We start from the raw sequence: 16,259 nt of genomic DNA on the forward strand, positions 1-16,259 counted from the left end.
GGGTCGGAGCAATCCCAGGCACAGCTACAGGTTGGGCAGAGAAGAGATTCAGAGCAGCCCTGCAGAGAAGGACTTGGGGGTGTTGGTTGATGAGAAAATGAACATGAGCCGGCTTCAGTGTGCACTCGCAGCCCAGAAAGCCAACCGTATCCTGGTCTGCATCAAAAAGAGCGTGACCAGCAGGTCAAAGGAGGTGATCCTGCCCTTCTACTCTGCTCTCATGAGACCTCACCTGGAGTATTGTGTGCAGTTCTGATGTCCTCAACATAAAAAGGACATGGAACTGTTGGAACAAGTCCAGAGGAGGGCCACGAGGATGATCAGGGGACTGGAGCACCTCCTGTATGAAGACAGGCTGAGGAGGTTGGGGCTGTTCAGCCTGGAGAAGAGAAGGCTGCGTGGAGACCTCATAGCAGCCTTCCAGTATCTGAAGGGGGCCTATAAGGATGCTGGAGAGGGACTCTTCATTAGAGACTGTAGTGACAGGAAAAGGGGTAATGGGTTAAAATTTAAATAGGGGAACTTTAGGTTGGATATAAGAAGGAAATTCTTTCCTGTTAGGGTGGTGAGGCACTGGAATGGGTTGCCCAGGGAGGTTGTGAATGCTCCATCCCTGGCAGTGTTCAAGACCAGGTTGGACAAGGCCTTGGGTGATAAGATTTAGCGTAAGGTGTCCCTGCCCACAGCAGGGGGGTTGGAACTAGATGATCTTAAGGTCCTTTCCAACCTTAATGATTCTATGATTCTAACTCCAAATGAAAACATCTGGATTTCAGTTTTCTGAAAGGTTTTAACTGAAAGAATGGAAATTTCTGAACAATCAGACATTTTGCATTTGGGTTTACTCCATTTCTTCACTTTATCACAACAAACTGTGAAGCATCTGATAATTCCATATTAATGTGACTTGTTTCCTGGTAGGATTAAATACTTTAAATGCTCCTGCGGTTATTAATGTTAGCATTTATTTCACTTGTTAACACCGAACAAGACAATTCTTCTAAGTATATACTACAGCTTCTTTTCATATAGTTACTTGTTTACTAAAGTTATACAAATCTCACACGGATGGGAGAAAAACTGCTCCCCCTAAACGAGAAGAGACAAGTGACTTAAAATACGCTCCTCTTAGATTTCAGGGACATTTATAGATATATTTTCTTTCTGTAATTTGCCTAGATCCAGTTTGCTGATTTTCTTTGTTATTTCAAATGAAGTTTCACTGCACAGCTTTTAGGATATTAACTTCAGCAGCCAGCTTCGCAAAGAAGCACCTTTGTAACCTGTTGAAAATGCTTTTTTATATGAGGGACTCCACATAATGTAACAGTGTACTTCTTGCTGCCATACACGGAAAAGAATAACATTGCTAGCTCTTAAGATAATAGCAGGCAAACACGTCACTTCTCTACTGCATTAGCTTGTTATTGTAACTTCTGGGAGGAGGGGGTGAAGGGGAGAAGACAAAGGGTGAGACAGGGAATAAGCCACTAGCCAGTTTTTCCATCTCCTAGACCTCTGGAAGTACTGAGGGGGGTGGGGGAAGAAAGAATAAGAAAGAATCCACTTAAATTTACTTTTCTGTTAGTGTGCTGCATCATTCACTCTGAAGTTAGACATTAATTACAAGGATTGCATCAGTAGCAATCAACATATTCACTCAATCCTTCTGAAATACATTCTGAAGAATCTTACTGTGAGCCTTTAAATCCTACAAATGTTTCAGAAGTAACAACTCCTTAAACCAGTAATTAAGAAGGGAATAATTTTATAAAACATGTTTATTTCGTAACTTTATTCCTTTTTACATGTGCTACTAATTAAAGTGTTTTTAAGAATTTTTCAAAGTCCTGTATAGAAGCTTTGGCAATCTCTGTACAAAACACCTCATCAGGCAAGGATACTAGCTGGTCCAGAGAGATGTAGCTGGGTTGTGCTGGGTCATACTGGGCTCTTCCCAAGAACGTAAGAAACATATGTCTTTCTTTGATTCGTAATAGTCTTGAGTTGAAAACCTAAGAAACATAGGAAAGAATCTTTTAGGTTGTCTAAATTTCAGACTGGTATTTCAGAATCTAAAATAAGACCATTATTTTTAACAAGCTGAAGATCTAGGAAGCAAAATAATTTGCATCTTCTCATTTATGTCAAACATCAGGTAGGTTACATTCATATATAAATTATTTAAATTCTAAATAAATGCGTCCATACAATATGCTGACATACACACACCACAAGGGAAATGGGGGAGTGATACAACTCTCAAGTCAGTTAGGTTTTTTGTTTATACAGGTTAGCTATATTATTTTTGTGTAATCACAAAAAAGCGAATGGAGAGGAGACATTCAGAAACAGGGAGCAGGAATACATAAGTATTTTCCATATACTATCAGAAGCGTTTATTTATACAGACAGATTCAGATAAGCATTATCATAAGGAAGAAATGAGCAGGTGACCACAAAAGAGTGAACCTGCACAGTGGCAACAGAAAAGGAGTGTCTGTGTCACCTCTCATAATGCAGCCAAAAGGCACAGCAGTGCCTACCTTTGAAGATACTTGTCACAAAAAGAATTCTAGACAGTCAAAGGCAAAAGCAATGGTAAGGGAAAAATGAAATAAATCAGTGGGACATCTAGAAGTAGGGAAGACAAGGATGCAGTTAAGAAGTCTTAAAAGCAGAGATCTAACTGCATTTCTGAGAAGTACAACTGAAGGGAGATGCTGCTTTAGAGAAGATAACGGTGAAAATATGAACACTAAAGCAATGAAATCAAGTGGAGTTTTTACTAAAAAGGAGACACTACTGAAGGAAGGATGCATAAGGATGCAAACTAATTTGAACTAGGACAGAAAGCAAAACTGTCCTCTGCCTTCATTGAATTTTAAGAGGGAGTCAGGAAAAAAAAAGGAAAAAAAAATCCTTCATCACCATTTATAGAGCTGGCTGACAGGAAGGATGTTTACAACTGCTGCTGAAACATCAGAGAGCGTGTAACAAAAAAATCCTGTATGCCTCTATTTTAGGCATTACTGCTACTCAGGATAGAAGCAACAACAGATGGAAACAAGTATGTGAATTTGTGAATGCACAAATTAATGGCCAGGCCATATGCAGAGTTGCATTAGCCATATCCTGAAACTCAGTTTTTGAGGATGGAAGGGAAGAACAGGGAAGAGAAAGGGTGCCTGCATCAAGAACAAGGAATAGAGTATACTCTCTCCTTGCTCTTCCAAATAATAGGAAAAAAATGAGGTGAACCACCACAAAGCCAACAATAAGACAACTGAGAAGGAAGTAAGCAAGACTTGGGGTCATTTAACGGTCAAGGAGGGCAAAAGTGACACTCTACTTAAAACAAGGATCCTTGTTAAGCAAAGATACATTAAATAGCAAGTACTGAAAATCCTGGGGAGTAGTTTGATTTCACCATCTAATTTCAGCTTTTTAGCCAGCTAGATTAGACAGTGAGACTCCCTACGAGTCTTGCTTTAGAAAGAAAATTACTGCAGTTCTGAAGATGTAATTTGTGCTTTTTTTTCCTAGCAAGAAGCCAGTGTGATTGCATGTCAGCACTGGATGAAATGACTAATGCTTTTAACTTTTAATTTGTGAGGAAATAACAGAAAGAGGAGACAGATAAAAACAAAATAGGCATCAAGAAACTGATCTATTTTCACTCCTGTGATTTTTTTTTAGCTGTCAACACAGCACTAGGAAGGTCAGTAAGAATCTGGTTGCCTAACACACAGGACTTCTCTTACCTAAAACTATATTTCCAGAACCTAGGATGTGTAGAATTTATTTTTCTTTAAGTAGACAAATCTGAAATAAATGTTATATATGCATGAGTGATCTGTTTTCCCTTGTGACTCTTAGGTGGAATTTGAGGACAAGGAATCCTTAAGCAGGCAGTATGTACTGATCTTGAATGAATCCAGGAAAGATGACCATGACTGAAGTTTTCTGCTGAAAACTTAAAAATTCACAAGACTGAGGGTGGTGGTGGTGGGGTCACTTGTGCCAGGGGAAGCAGAAAGGCGCATGCACACTGGAATTCTCAATGGTTGCCAAATTGCGAATAAAATTTACCCCAATTAGAGTAAAAGTCACGGACAAGTATAATTCATGTGTGTCCTACATACAGTGAGGTTCCACCTTCCGCACCAAACGAGTGAAGCAGCTGTGCAAAGAGTACCTACAGTTTATTCCCAGATAAACAGCTCACCTGAGGAAAGCGAGTAAGCATGTGGTGAGGAATGCCCATTATGTTGTGTAAGTAGTCAAATGTCTGTTTGAGTTTATTTCTACTTGCAGTTAAAATCTTGGGGGTTTTAAACACAATCTCTTGAATTTCATTCCTTTGAAAGCCAAGTTCAATCTGACAAACCTGAAAAAGAGCACAATTTTATCTTCTAAAGTCAGCTACAGCAAGTTTAGCTTAATTTAATGTGCCACTGAAATAAATTGATGCAAAATTCTTCTACCCTTTGTCCCACAGCAACAAGACGCAACCCACAATAATATCTGCCACTCGTTCTTCTGAAGTCAGTGAAAATTATTTATTGTTCTGGATTAAAGTGTAATTTGTTTATGAAGTATCCCTGGAGTAAAGATTACTTCTGTGAATGTTATGTATTTTTCACCTTGTCTGAGAGATGAACAAAAAGTATGCACAGACATTACAAGCATAAGAATTTTCCCCTAAGCATTTTTTATCAGATTCAATACCAAGCTGTCAAGAGAGACTGACTTTCTAGTTGTAGAGCTGTTGAGCTTTGTAAAACACAACAATCAAATAGCTAGTGACTACTTTTGTTAATGTGTTAGTTATTTCACTAATGTACCCAAATTAGATTTTTATATTAGGGAGCTTAATTTCAGTCCTGTCATCTTCAGCTGAAGTCTGTTGAACCTGAAAGAGATGTGCAGAATGTACAGTGTATTCAATTTATTTTACAGTTGGTGAATGTCTAAAGTAAGATTTCTTTTTCAGAGACTGCCTTGACTTCAATTATGGTTTCCTAAAATGAAAACAAAACACATTTTTTCAGTAAACCAATGAGCACTCCTCCCAAAGTGCAGAATGGCAAGCAGTTCATTGAGTTGTTGAGAAAGGAATTCAGTATACAAGGGTGTCTGGTAACTGAGCCATTTCTTCTATTCTCCAGTGACATTTACAAGCAGCTTGTTTTCAGTCACAAAGTGGGTGTGCTTGCCAGTCAACATAACCAGACTTTTAAATCCAACTTAGGTACTTTTTCAGTTGCCAAAAAGGTGGTGCTTTTCGTTTTTCCAGTTTGATGTGCCAAAACTGCCTGGCAAATACAAAGGGCTGGGTTTAGGATCTGGGTTTTGAAGCTACCTTAGGACTTCCAGGTCCTTACAGGAAATTGTTTCTAGAGGCAAATAACCAGGTCTTTCAACTCCTCATTCTTTCTTACCTGCTTTATAAATATTTGCATATCACATGAAATATTACTCAGCTAAGACAGCATTCAAGGATGAAAAGATGTGTTTGCACTTTAGCGACGTCTTCCACAGATCTGAGCTGGAAGAGGTTTATTTACTGCATTAACATACAAGAGTAAGATGTGATGTTAAATAGCTGGCCCCGCTGTAGAGGTAATTGTGGCAAGAATCTTAGGTTTTTCTTTTCTACTCTGTGAAATGGAACAGCTCTCTTGACATGAGCAGTAAGCTCAAGTGTAAGTTGCTTTGACTGCACTCAGTTTGATATCAAACCTTTAAATTCACTAATATTCTAGATCACATATGCTAACACTTTTACTGCGTGAGCCCCAGCAATATCCAACATACTCTGTATGATTCCCACAACAGGCAGTGGTAATGCAAACTTTCCAGTTTTACACACCAGTGAATCTAATTGTACCTGATGAAACCTTCAGAGGCTGCAATAAGCCATCCTCCAGCTCATTTAGTCCATGATTGGTATCTTTTGACAACCATGTTACTTAGAACAACTGTTGCAGCTGACAGCAGACTTGGAACAAGGGATACCACCAGATCACTTCTGAATTACTTGTCTGTGGTTTCACTTTGAGTACTGCCTGCCCATCACCAGCTTAGGACATACAGGTCTGGACACAGATTCTGAATCTGAGACATCCAACCTCCTGAAGGCTGGAGCTGCTAAGCAGCAGAAGATTTGAATAGTGGGGGTCTAAAAATCTTTCCTCCCTTTCTAGAATACGTTAAAAAAAAGATGCTACACTACACACTTTTTGGTAGATAGACAAGATAGTTGCATAGGACTGAGGATCTTAAAAACACATTCATTATACTGAATCCCTAGCCTGTGGAAACAATGTTCATTAAAAAGAAAGCACTTTTAATTGGAACAGTCTGCTACTTTCCAGTCTCCTCCCTCACCACACACACACACACATTTCATATTGCAAGATTTCCACTGCTTAATAGTTCCAGAGCAGTGAGTCTGTCCAAAAATTATACATTTTAATCCATAGTTATGCATTACAGGATAATGGGATTTCTGAAATTGTTACACTACATCATGCTGCTTGGCCTAGATGGCTTTACAGCACAATAATCAAACCAATACATAGTTACATTTCAAAAGGGAAAGGAGTCCCTACGGTTTGAAGTTATTTACCCAACAGTTGTTAATAACGACCATCTGCTATCAGACAATAAGTGTCAAATGCACATTTTGGCAGACTAGCTACCTGCCAAGAGGAAAATAATCAATTGCACATTTCTTACTTCTAAATCTTCATGGACAATCCAAGTTAGCAAAAAAATGTAATAATTAAGGGGAGAGAAGGGAAAAAAAAAAAGAGGAAGCAGGCCCTATTTTTCCACTTATTGTAAAGAAATAGGTAACAATTTGTGTCATCAGATACCAATTTTGGCAGGAAGGGACTCTAACCTACATCAGAGTAGAGAATAAAATAAGATTCTGCTCCATGTATCTTGTAAACTCGCAAGCTATAACGGAAAACATATTGTTTAACAAAACCCTCAGTTATTTTATATCCCCACTAAAATGATTTCATTTAACTTCTGCACAGGATTCTACAGGAATGTTATCTTCTGACAACTCTTAAACTATGTGGATACACAATACACTTCTAATATCTATTAATAAGCTCACCTGAAGATTTTCTTTTACAGGCTCTAGTTTGCCAGTCAGAAGCCTTGGAAGACGGATTACCAAATCCTTTGTCTACAGTCAGGGAAAACAAGAGATAGATTATTACTGAAAGCTTGCTTGTGAATCTGTGAACGAAAGATAAGAGATCGCATACAAACCTCTCTCCTACTCCCCCCAGCCGGAAGAGGATTCACTTTCACTCACATTTCATTTTATTTCTATCCCAAAGATGAGTTTGCATTAAGCAGCAGTATATTAAGATGCAAAAATACGTTTTTTTTTGAAAACAAAACCTAACAGAACTGTTGTAAAAGTCAGGAAAAGGGAGTAAAAGCATGATAACCCAAAAGCAGAAAGTACACTCAACTGCCCAGTCTCTCTCGGTGCTCAAGTTGTGCTTCCCACCTTTATTTATTTATTTATTTATTAAGCAAACAAAACACTACCTGATAGAGGCTATAAAAGGATTTTTTCAGCTGCAGTGGAATTTGTCTATCTCAGGATATGGTTTAACCTCATTATTATGGCAACACAAGGAATTACTTCACAAGCCCTAAAATGTGTGATTATTTGTAATCCACCCTGAGTACAAGGCAGTTACTAAACCCTTTTCCAGAGAGATCTACCTCAAGCATGTAAATGCTAGCAACAGGCACTGACAGCTATATGACTGTTGAGCTAATAGAAGCCAATAGAAGAACACCAGATTCCACTTGGAACTTGACATTGACTGCAATCCCCAGCTAGTGAAGGAAACAACTAACAGTGCCCACTTATTCCCAGAAATCCAGGTACTACCCCCTCTGAAGATCCCAAAGCACAGTGCTAAACACCTGCTAAGCATGCAATGTGGTAAGTGCTCACAAGTGAACCCAGGGGCTAGATGAGCATGTGATTTGGCATTTAGTTTAATGTGATATTCACAGATTAGACTATTTTTTCCACAAATGAGTTAATATGTTACAGTATCTTAAAGAGATAAGAGAGCCAATTAATTTTCTAGAAGTTAAAAATGTTGCTTCCTGTTTCAGTAATGAATTTGGTACTCTGACCCAGCTCAGATAACAAAGCTGGACACACACATACCTGTTTGACAATAACTGTAGCAGATCATCTTCAAGAACCTTTGAATGTTAGATATCCATATTGCTTCTGCAGACAGTTAAAATCATGTTATCCTCCCATAACCCTCTGTGTTACCAGTGTTTGTGGATAACCTCCAAACACTTGAAGTATTCATGTTCTAGAGGCCTTACAGTTATCACTAACAAAATACCTGAAGACTTCAGTGTACAGTCTTTACCTTTTTTACACTGAAACCAAGTTCATTTTTGAAGAAACCCAGTCTGTTATCCAGTCTTTCCACTGAAAACAACAGCAAATACGGAGCTCTTGAGACCATCTGAGCAATTTCTGCCTTACCAAATTTTTTTGATTTTAGGTAAGCCACTCTAGAAAGAGAGCAAAAACAAAATAAAATCCAGTGATGAAAATTTTATTGCCTCCATTTATTCAGTACTTGCTTAAATTCCTCAGTGATATCTTATAAACGGACAGATGTTCTAGCATTAACATGCAACCCTGCCAAAAATAATTAGGGAGAAATCTGCAGTTATCGTAAAAGCAAAATACCATCCCCTTTCAATTAATTAGAAGTAAAATAAACCTCGGAGCACCAGAATGTCAATACTGAAGACAGATTTTAATTCCTTCCAGCTGTACTTGAGCAGATAACTATGTTAACCTATGTTTAACTACCAGCCTGTCCTCTGGATTGGAAGCACATTAATGGATCATCATAGGGTATGGACAAGAAGATATATACAACCTTTTGCTATTTTAATGAATTCCATTTCTACTTTTGAAAGAACGGAGTACTGTACTCATACACATCCCTGTTTTGCCAATAGCACTAGAGCAGAAATATCATACAACAATGCTATCTGTAGAGAAATTGTCCAAAAAGACATTTCTAAATCAGCTGAAGTTACTTTTATTACAATAGGTCCCTACTTTCAGTCACTGGTCCAAGGATTTAGTTACAAAACATCTGGTTATCAGAAAGGAAAAGGAGCTGACTAAAGGTTTTATAATAAACTTCCAAACTTGCTCAATTCATTGAAAGTGAAATCCTATTTCAAATACTACTTGCAACAGATTATTGCCTTAGCTCCCAGAAAAAGGAAGGGGGGTCAGAAGTACAGCACATACAATAAAGAGACTTACTGACCCACGTACCACCTTCTACAAAAAATAAAAGTCAAACAAACTATAATTTGAAGAAGTTTCCTTTGGTTATAGATGAGCATATACAGAAGTATTTACTGCCAGATGAACTTAGAGCATACAAGGACCAATTTTATTTGGCAGTAATTAAAATACTAAATAGATTGCAGAACATTCTGCAGAAGCAGATATTTGGCAAAAAAAATGGGCTGCGTGTTAAATCATGTCTTGTGGAGAGAAAGAAAATAAAAATACCTTCTAGTCACGACAACCTCCCTCTCTTTTAACAAACCCCCAAAAATGAGGTAATTGCAAGCCAAAAACCTCTAGATGTAAGATCTAAGAACAAGCCCTAGAGGACCAATTCCTAACTGAGCAGGCACACCAACACAGAAGGTAGCAGCATAGGCTCCAGGGAGTGCCGATGAACCGGCTGCAGGAGCCACAGAGACAAAGCGAGTTTAAGAAGGGGGAGAAATGCAGAACACAATAATAAATAGCTAGCCCTTCAAAAATTATCCCATTATGTTTTGAATGCTGCAGCTTGGCTGCACTATATTACTTCCATTCTTTTTTTTCAAGGGCACGACTGCCAAGCATCCTAGAAATACAGCTAAGCGAGCAAATTAAAAATAAAACCTCTTGGTTGTCCTGATTCTCTTCACTTGTTAACAAGTCATGCTGCTTCACACCTGATGCATTTCTTTGCATCCTGGAGAAGCAAGAAGCTTCAAAGAGGGATGGCAAGACTGTAATAATCTAACTCTAGAAACTAATGTAGTAAAAAAGCACAGTTATCCAACCTGACCAAAGTTTGAGATAAATTTGAGTGTTGGCACCTCGTTCTACTACAGGGGTCAGCAGTTCTATGTAGCATGTTAACAGTTTCAAGTCATAATTAACAACACCATAAAACAAAGAATCTGGTGCAGCTGCAGTACAGACACCGATTTGCAACTGTCAGAATTGTTATAAATTATGGAATGTTTTGACTTTTACAGTGTTTATCTGAAGTCAAATGCCAAATCTATTGAAATTTGTGTTTTGTTTCCTGGCAACATGGAATCCACAGCAATAAAACATTCCAAAGTGATGTAACCAATACCATGTCCATCTGCACCAAAGTGTTTATGCAAAGGTGATACTCGGCTTTCAAAAGAGCTATCTCAGACGCATTCAATCCACAGCCTGCCACACACTCGCCACAGCACACTTACTTTGTAGGAAAGCATTCACCAGTGACAGAGATAAACTTACTGAAAAAATAGGCTGCAGAAAACTAAGAAGAAATTGGAATTGTCCTGTTCAGCCTCCACTGACTAGGCAATGCCACAGGACAGTCATCGAAAAGCAGCTGACGTCTGACTTCACAGGAGAGTCAGAATATTTATCATGCCAAAAGTACTCTCTTCTGAAGAGTATTAGCAACTCTGACATTTAGACTCAAAGCTATTGCTGGGAAAATGACACAGATTCTTTTGGTATGTTTTTCTGAAAGGAGGATGGAAGAACAGAGGAGAACAAAAGAAAAGTTGGATCTATTAGACATGAGTCTGCTAACGTGCCCATTTCCAAAAAAGCTGTATTTTCAGATTTCCGTCTTGGACAGCTACTAAGTGCAAAGCCAAGCAGAAAGACGTTCTTTTCTGGAATTTTTAAATACCAAGATGTTTTGAGTTCATTACAAAGTGTGTATTATTGCAAGCCAGTCTGGAGTAATTTTAAGAATAAAAGTCCATTTTATGGCCTGAGAAACAGTGTAGGTCCATACAAGTGTGAACACACACAAACTAGTTTATTGTAGCCTTGTGCTCAGTTTGAGCTCTATGATGAAAGAAAAGTTACCAAAACCATCTGCTGTAGATGTAAACACAGAAGAGATCTGGTCTGCTTCTTTTATAGCAGAACTTGGAAGGTATGGGTAGACATGTTATCTAGAAGAGCGGTCTCAAAGCATGGCTGAAGAAGTTAATACTGTTCCACAACTTCAGATAAAGCGTCAGGGACTGCTTTGGAACCTAAGCTGACACATGTAAAGCAAATGGCTCACGATGGCAAGCTGCTTCCTCTGTGCCAGAGAAACAGGGATGAGCAGTAAAATTCGTTAATGATCCATTTTCGGGTGGATCAGGGTGTTGACTCGACTTACAATATCATCACGTTAATGCTGACTGATGAGAAGGCACAGGAACACAGAGCTGGGGATCAAGGGAGAAAGGAAACAGCAGCAATGCAAGTTCAGGCAAGGTTAAGCCAACTAGGAAACTAGATCTTCAAGCCAAAGCGCTTAGCGCCTTGCTGCTGTTTGAAAGGCTTACCTGGTTTCCAAAGATTCCAGATCTTCAGCAAGGATGTATGGATTTTTGGTCAGGAATGTTCCCATCTGATTGTCTTCTACACCGACATCCTTAAGAAACAGAAGTATTTTTTTTACATCTTTTTCAAAGTCCAAGGTCAGTAAGAGCTGACCTGCTTTTTGACGTTTCTCCACTTGTGATAAGTCAACTCCTACAACAAACAAAATTAGAAATTAATTGTATACAGACCCTACTTCCTATAAATGTTTCACGAAGGCACATTGGAATTCATAGGACTACTCCTTTTATGCATTGATATAATATGTGAAATTGCTTAACACAGCAAGGTCACAGCACCTTGTATACCCTGGAAAGATTCCAGATAAAACAAGCAGTCATTTTAGACACTTTTGCTGAGTTTATTTTTTTTAAAGAAGGCATTTGCAGTGAATCCTGCATGTCAGGAATCAAGTACACTAGCTCATGCCACATATAGGTACCTACTCCTGTAGCACAGGAACATATATGTACAATGAATTCCCGACTCCTTTATACAAGGGAAGAGGACAATTTTGCAGTGTAATGCCTTTGGATACTGGCTCACGTGTAGAAATTTGTTACTACATGGACAGAGATCTCCCCCTCAAATATCTATTTCTCCAACCTCTTTCTAGATCTCCCTGCACTTTTGGGGAACAAGGAGGTGGCCAGCAACCTTGAGCTCATCTATCTCTTCACACTCTAAGAGACTTTAATGAGAAGTAAGGTTCTTTTCCTTCCTTCTTGCCTCCCCAGTTTGCTGTGCCCCACTGGTAAGGTTCTGCACAGAAATTATTCTTCCTTCTTTCCATGGATGGAAAACCGCAATTTCTTTTGCAGCAAATTAAAACATCTTTAATGAATCCAAAAGAAGGACCAAACAAATTACACAAAGTGCTCCCCACCTCTGGAAGCTGTGGAAGAGCAAGAAATAGCAAGATTTGTCTTCAAGTAATATGGCATTGCTAGGAGTTATGCAGTCCCCTCTCTTTTATTTACCCTGGAAACTGCTGCTTTTAGCCATTGGTCACTGTGCCTGTTTTCAAGTTTACAAGGCAACCAGTAAGATCAGAACACAAATTATAGAACCTCCAAAGGTCCAGACGTAGGCAAACCACACAAAACCATACATACCTAGGTGGACAAGTTTTGCCAAAGTTTCCGAGTGATCAACATAATCTCGGAGCGTGGAAGACTGAAGGGGAAGAAGCGGTTCTGCAATGATCTGCACAGCTTCTTCCTCAGAAATCTCCTCCAAAGCAGATGAAGGTGGAACATCATCCCAGTCTAAGAAACAAATATAGAAGACTCAAATGCATTTTGTGAAAGACAGTGCTGCTCCTACTGGATGCTATACAGATCTCTTAATCTATTTCAAAATGCAAGAACACTGTGTATGAGATGAACAGCCAATCTATTATTATTTATCAACATAAGAAAACAGATTTTACTTCCAAAAACTCAGATAGTTTTTGTCTCTGTTCCACATCCTTGTCAGTGCCCATCAACTCTTCCTCATGTGTTCAAATTTGAGTGTGGCACCCAGCAAGCTTGCCTTCAGTCTGCAGCCTTGATCATTGCAGATGACAAATCACATCACCTTCTTGAAAAAGAATCTCTTTCATGGTTTTATAAATGCATTCTTGCCCTTTCATATCCAGATCAAACACTACTGCAAAGATTATTTCTCATAATCTGACAAGCCCATTACTTTTGTCCCTCTTCTGATTCTGATGCCTGAACTGCAGTTGTTTTAACTTTCAAGGTATTTCACAGCCAACTCCAACCAAGCTATCATGTCTTATCCATTACAGAATAGCTGCTGACTTCACCACCTCTAATAGCTAAAGAAATAAAGCTCTATTTCCTACTCATCAAGATTTTCCAAGTGAACATCATTATGCTTCTTTCCCCTTCAGTGTTCCATGTCACAGAGCTCTTAAAAAAATAATAATAATTAATTCTGTAAATTGATGTATTTTTCCATTGACAGGAGCTCACAGCAGTTGGATCAAGATTACTGTTTGCAGGCTGGCTGCTAGTGTCCACCTCAATTACCAAACCCATTACTGACCAACAACCCTAATTATAAACTCTTCAGGATGACGATTTTCTCTGCCCTGTGCCTTTGTACAATGACTTTGTAGGGTAACACTCTTCTGTATCAAGAAAACAAAGCCACACCAGAAGTACCAAGACAGATTTTAAAGTAAGATGATCCTAATGTTCCAGAAAGAGTTGCACAGACTAGCCCAATAGCTGTTGAAGGTCTTGCCACTTATCTTTCTCAAAGCCTCAGGAATAAAAGCACAGTAAAATATTTTTAGCAAGGTTTACACTTCAAATGGTAATAAGAACTTGCTAGGAGTCTATATGGATATCAAATATTTTCTTTGAACTTATTGAGGACTGAACAAATATACACCAAGATCTACTCCGGAAGTACAGATCCCCTTTTTTTGTCACTTTAATTTCTTTAGACCTCCTGTGAGAAAACATACCTCAAGTTACCAACAAGAACATAAAAATTAGCAGTTATGTTTATTCCACTATATACACTGCCAACTGTGCAAAATGCTCCTCATACACATACACAACAGCAAGCCTGTTGGCAGGTAAAAATCTGGCATGTAGATAAACTGCACCACAGGTGCAGACGCATATTAGCTGGCTGACCTGTCAGTTCTGGTGCAGCACTGTTTCCAGAACCAGCTGCACAAACACACAGATCTCAGTTGCAGCTCTGAGCCACCCCAAAAATAAGCTCTATAGGATCCAAGTTGGCAGGGCTCAAAGCAGATTCTGAACATACAAGACTACTTAGTAATCCAGAGCAAGCTTCCTCAGCATACTAGAATTATTTCCAGAGGATGGTTTTTTTTGTATCCTCACTTAGATACAGAGAAAAGTGAGGCAATTTCGTCGGGGCAACACCACCAAGGCGACCTTGTACGTAACTCCTTTTCTCAGGAGACAGTTGGACGAGCCCGCCTCATCAGGGCAGTGCTTAAGCAAGCTTCACACTGCTGCCTCCTGTTGTTCATCCCTGATGATAGAAACGGTTGTGTTGCGCGAGCTGCTTCAGGGATGGCCTCCCCTACCCTTGCTCAAAAAACACACCAAAGCCAAACAAACCCCTTTATTTTGTACCAGCACATCCATGAAAGAAAGGCAAATGCTCAGCTGCTGCAAGTAGAGTTATGAAAAGCCCTTCAAGCAGCAGATCCAGACTGACATTTTTACCTAAATATTTACACCTTTATCTTGGTTTAAAGGTATTCTTCGTATGCTAGAGTGGAATTCTGCATTACCTATGGGACTAACATCAAGTGAATGTCATGAACTTCAGAAAAATATTTTAGATAAACAGTCAGAAAAAAAAAAAGAACGAGAGCTAATACTAAAAGCATGATACAGAAATTCAGGAGAAATGCTATCCCTAAGGCCTCTTACCTTTATACAGTACTTCTGCATTCAGATCAGGTAATGGTTTTGCTTTTGCTTGTTCCTGTTCTACTGATGAAGGCAAGTTACTTTCAGGAGAAGAAAGGGATCCATCCATGGCACTATCAGACGGAGAACAGCTTCCTACAGATACATGTCTGTACGCTTGCAGTCTCCACAGAAGAGTATTATTTCTAGAGGGCCGCAGAGCCAGAGGCGCAAACGCATATGCCTGAGCGGTAATGCTGCAGCTCCTCAGCCTCCGAGGAAACTCAGCAGCACGGGCTGTTTTGAGCAGGCAACACCAGTGGGGGACCTGCCGAACCCACAACGCCATCTTGCACCTCAGCACAGTATCCTGCTGGGAGAGAAACTGCTCAGGAGCAACGCAGGCGCTGTCTCCCCTCGCCCGCAGGGCTGGGAGCGTAAGCGTTAATTCCCTGCGCATTAAAACCAGAAATTACTCGCTACAAAGCGCTAAGTACCGCTTCCAGGCTTTGAGCGCGGGACGGACGGAGAAGACGTAACTGAGAAGAAGCGGCTCTAAACGCCACCGCCCAACTGCTGTGAATGATAGCAGTTCCCTTGGGAACACAGGGGAAACGCAGCCAGGACCTAAGTGGCCGCAAGAGACGGGGCCCTCCGTGCAGACGGCCTCACACCCTGCCACAGGGCGAGGGAAAGGCGGGTGGACGCCGGGCCGCGCTCACCACCCCTTGCAGGCCGGCAGCATTTCCTCCCAGCCGGAATGAGGCCGTGCCGCTCCGCACGCACCGAGCCCGGCGGAGGAAGCGAGAAGGGGAGGAATGGTGAGCACAGCGCCGGCCCCGCCATCCGCTCCCAAGAACCCCCTAGCGCCTCACCTGCCCCTCATACCGCTCCCGCGCGGCCTAGCCCACGTGTGTAGCGTCCGGCCCCACCCTCAACTCGGGTGAAACCATTCGGGAGCAGGGCTGGGGGTGTGGGGGCGGGCAGAAAAGGGTCCTTTCCACCGCTTGTTCAAAGGCTGGTGTGGCTCCGCCTCTCTCCAGCGCCTCCGGTCCTTTTCTCTCTGCCCTCTTTCGCCGCGTGGGCGCAGAGCGCCGCCGAAGAGGCTGTGCCGGCTCCGCCCCTCAGCG

At 40.5% G+C, this 16,259-nt stretch overlaps 1 protein-coding gene across 2 annotated transcripts; it reads right to left on the reverse strand.

The window, feature by feature from the left end:
* Positions 1 to 1,763: 1,763 nt before the first annotated feature.
* On the reverse strand, positions 1,764 to 16,120 carry MTERF3 (mitochondrial transcription termination factor 3). 2 transcript variants are annotated; one of them, XM_057400506.1, is made up of 8 exons: positions 16,005 to 16,120; positions 15,151 to 15,499; positions 12,832 to 12,984; positions 11,680 to 11,869; positions 8,439 to 8,586; positions 7,136 to 7,207; positions 4,229 to 4,390; positions 1,764 to 2,015 (listed from the first exon to the last, which is right to left on the reverse strand). In XM_057400506.1, the coding sequence occupies exons 2-8, from the start codon at positions 15,476 to 15,478 to the stop codon at positions 1,821 to 1,823; spliced, it is 1,248 nt and encodes a 415-aa protein (XP_057256489.1). In that variant the 5' UTR covers positions 15,479 to 15,499; positions 16,005 to 16,120; the 3' UTR covers positions 1,764 to 1,820. The 2 variants fall into 2 exon arrangements, with proteins under 2 accessions (XP_057256489.1, XP_057256488.1); XM_057400505.1 differs by lacking the exon at positions 16,005 to 16,120 and having other exon boundaries at positions 15,151 to 15,794.
* Positions 16,121 to 16,259: the final 139 nt, after the last annotated feature.

Source organism: Pezoporus wallicus, unplaced genomic scaffold (genome assembly GCF_028554395.1).
Source record: "Pezoporus wallicus isolate ANWC-B61680 ecotype Strahan unplaced genomic scaffold, APGP_CSIRO_Pwel_v1 contig_7985, whole genome shotgun sequence".
In the NCBI taxonomy this organism is placed as follows: Eukaryota; Metazoa; Chordata; class Aves; order Psittaciformes; family Psittacidae; genus Pezoporus; species Pezoporus wallicus.

Coding starts and splice junctions, on each gene's coding strand:
- MTERF3 (XM_057400505.1), bottom strand. CDS start 15,589: ATGCGCAGGGAATTAACGCTTACGCTCCCAGCCCTGCGGGCGAGGGGA. Junction 7,208..8,438: donor TTGGTTTCAGTGTAAAAAAG/GTAAAGACTGTA, acceptor CCCTGACTGTAG/ACAAAGGATTTGGTAATCCG. Junction 2,016..4,228: donor TGCTTACTCGCTTTCCTCAG/GTGAGCTGTTTA, acceptor TATGTTTCTTAG/GTTTTCAACTCAAGACTATT.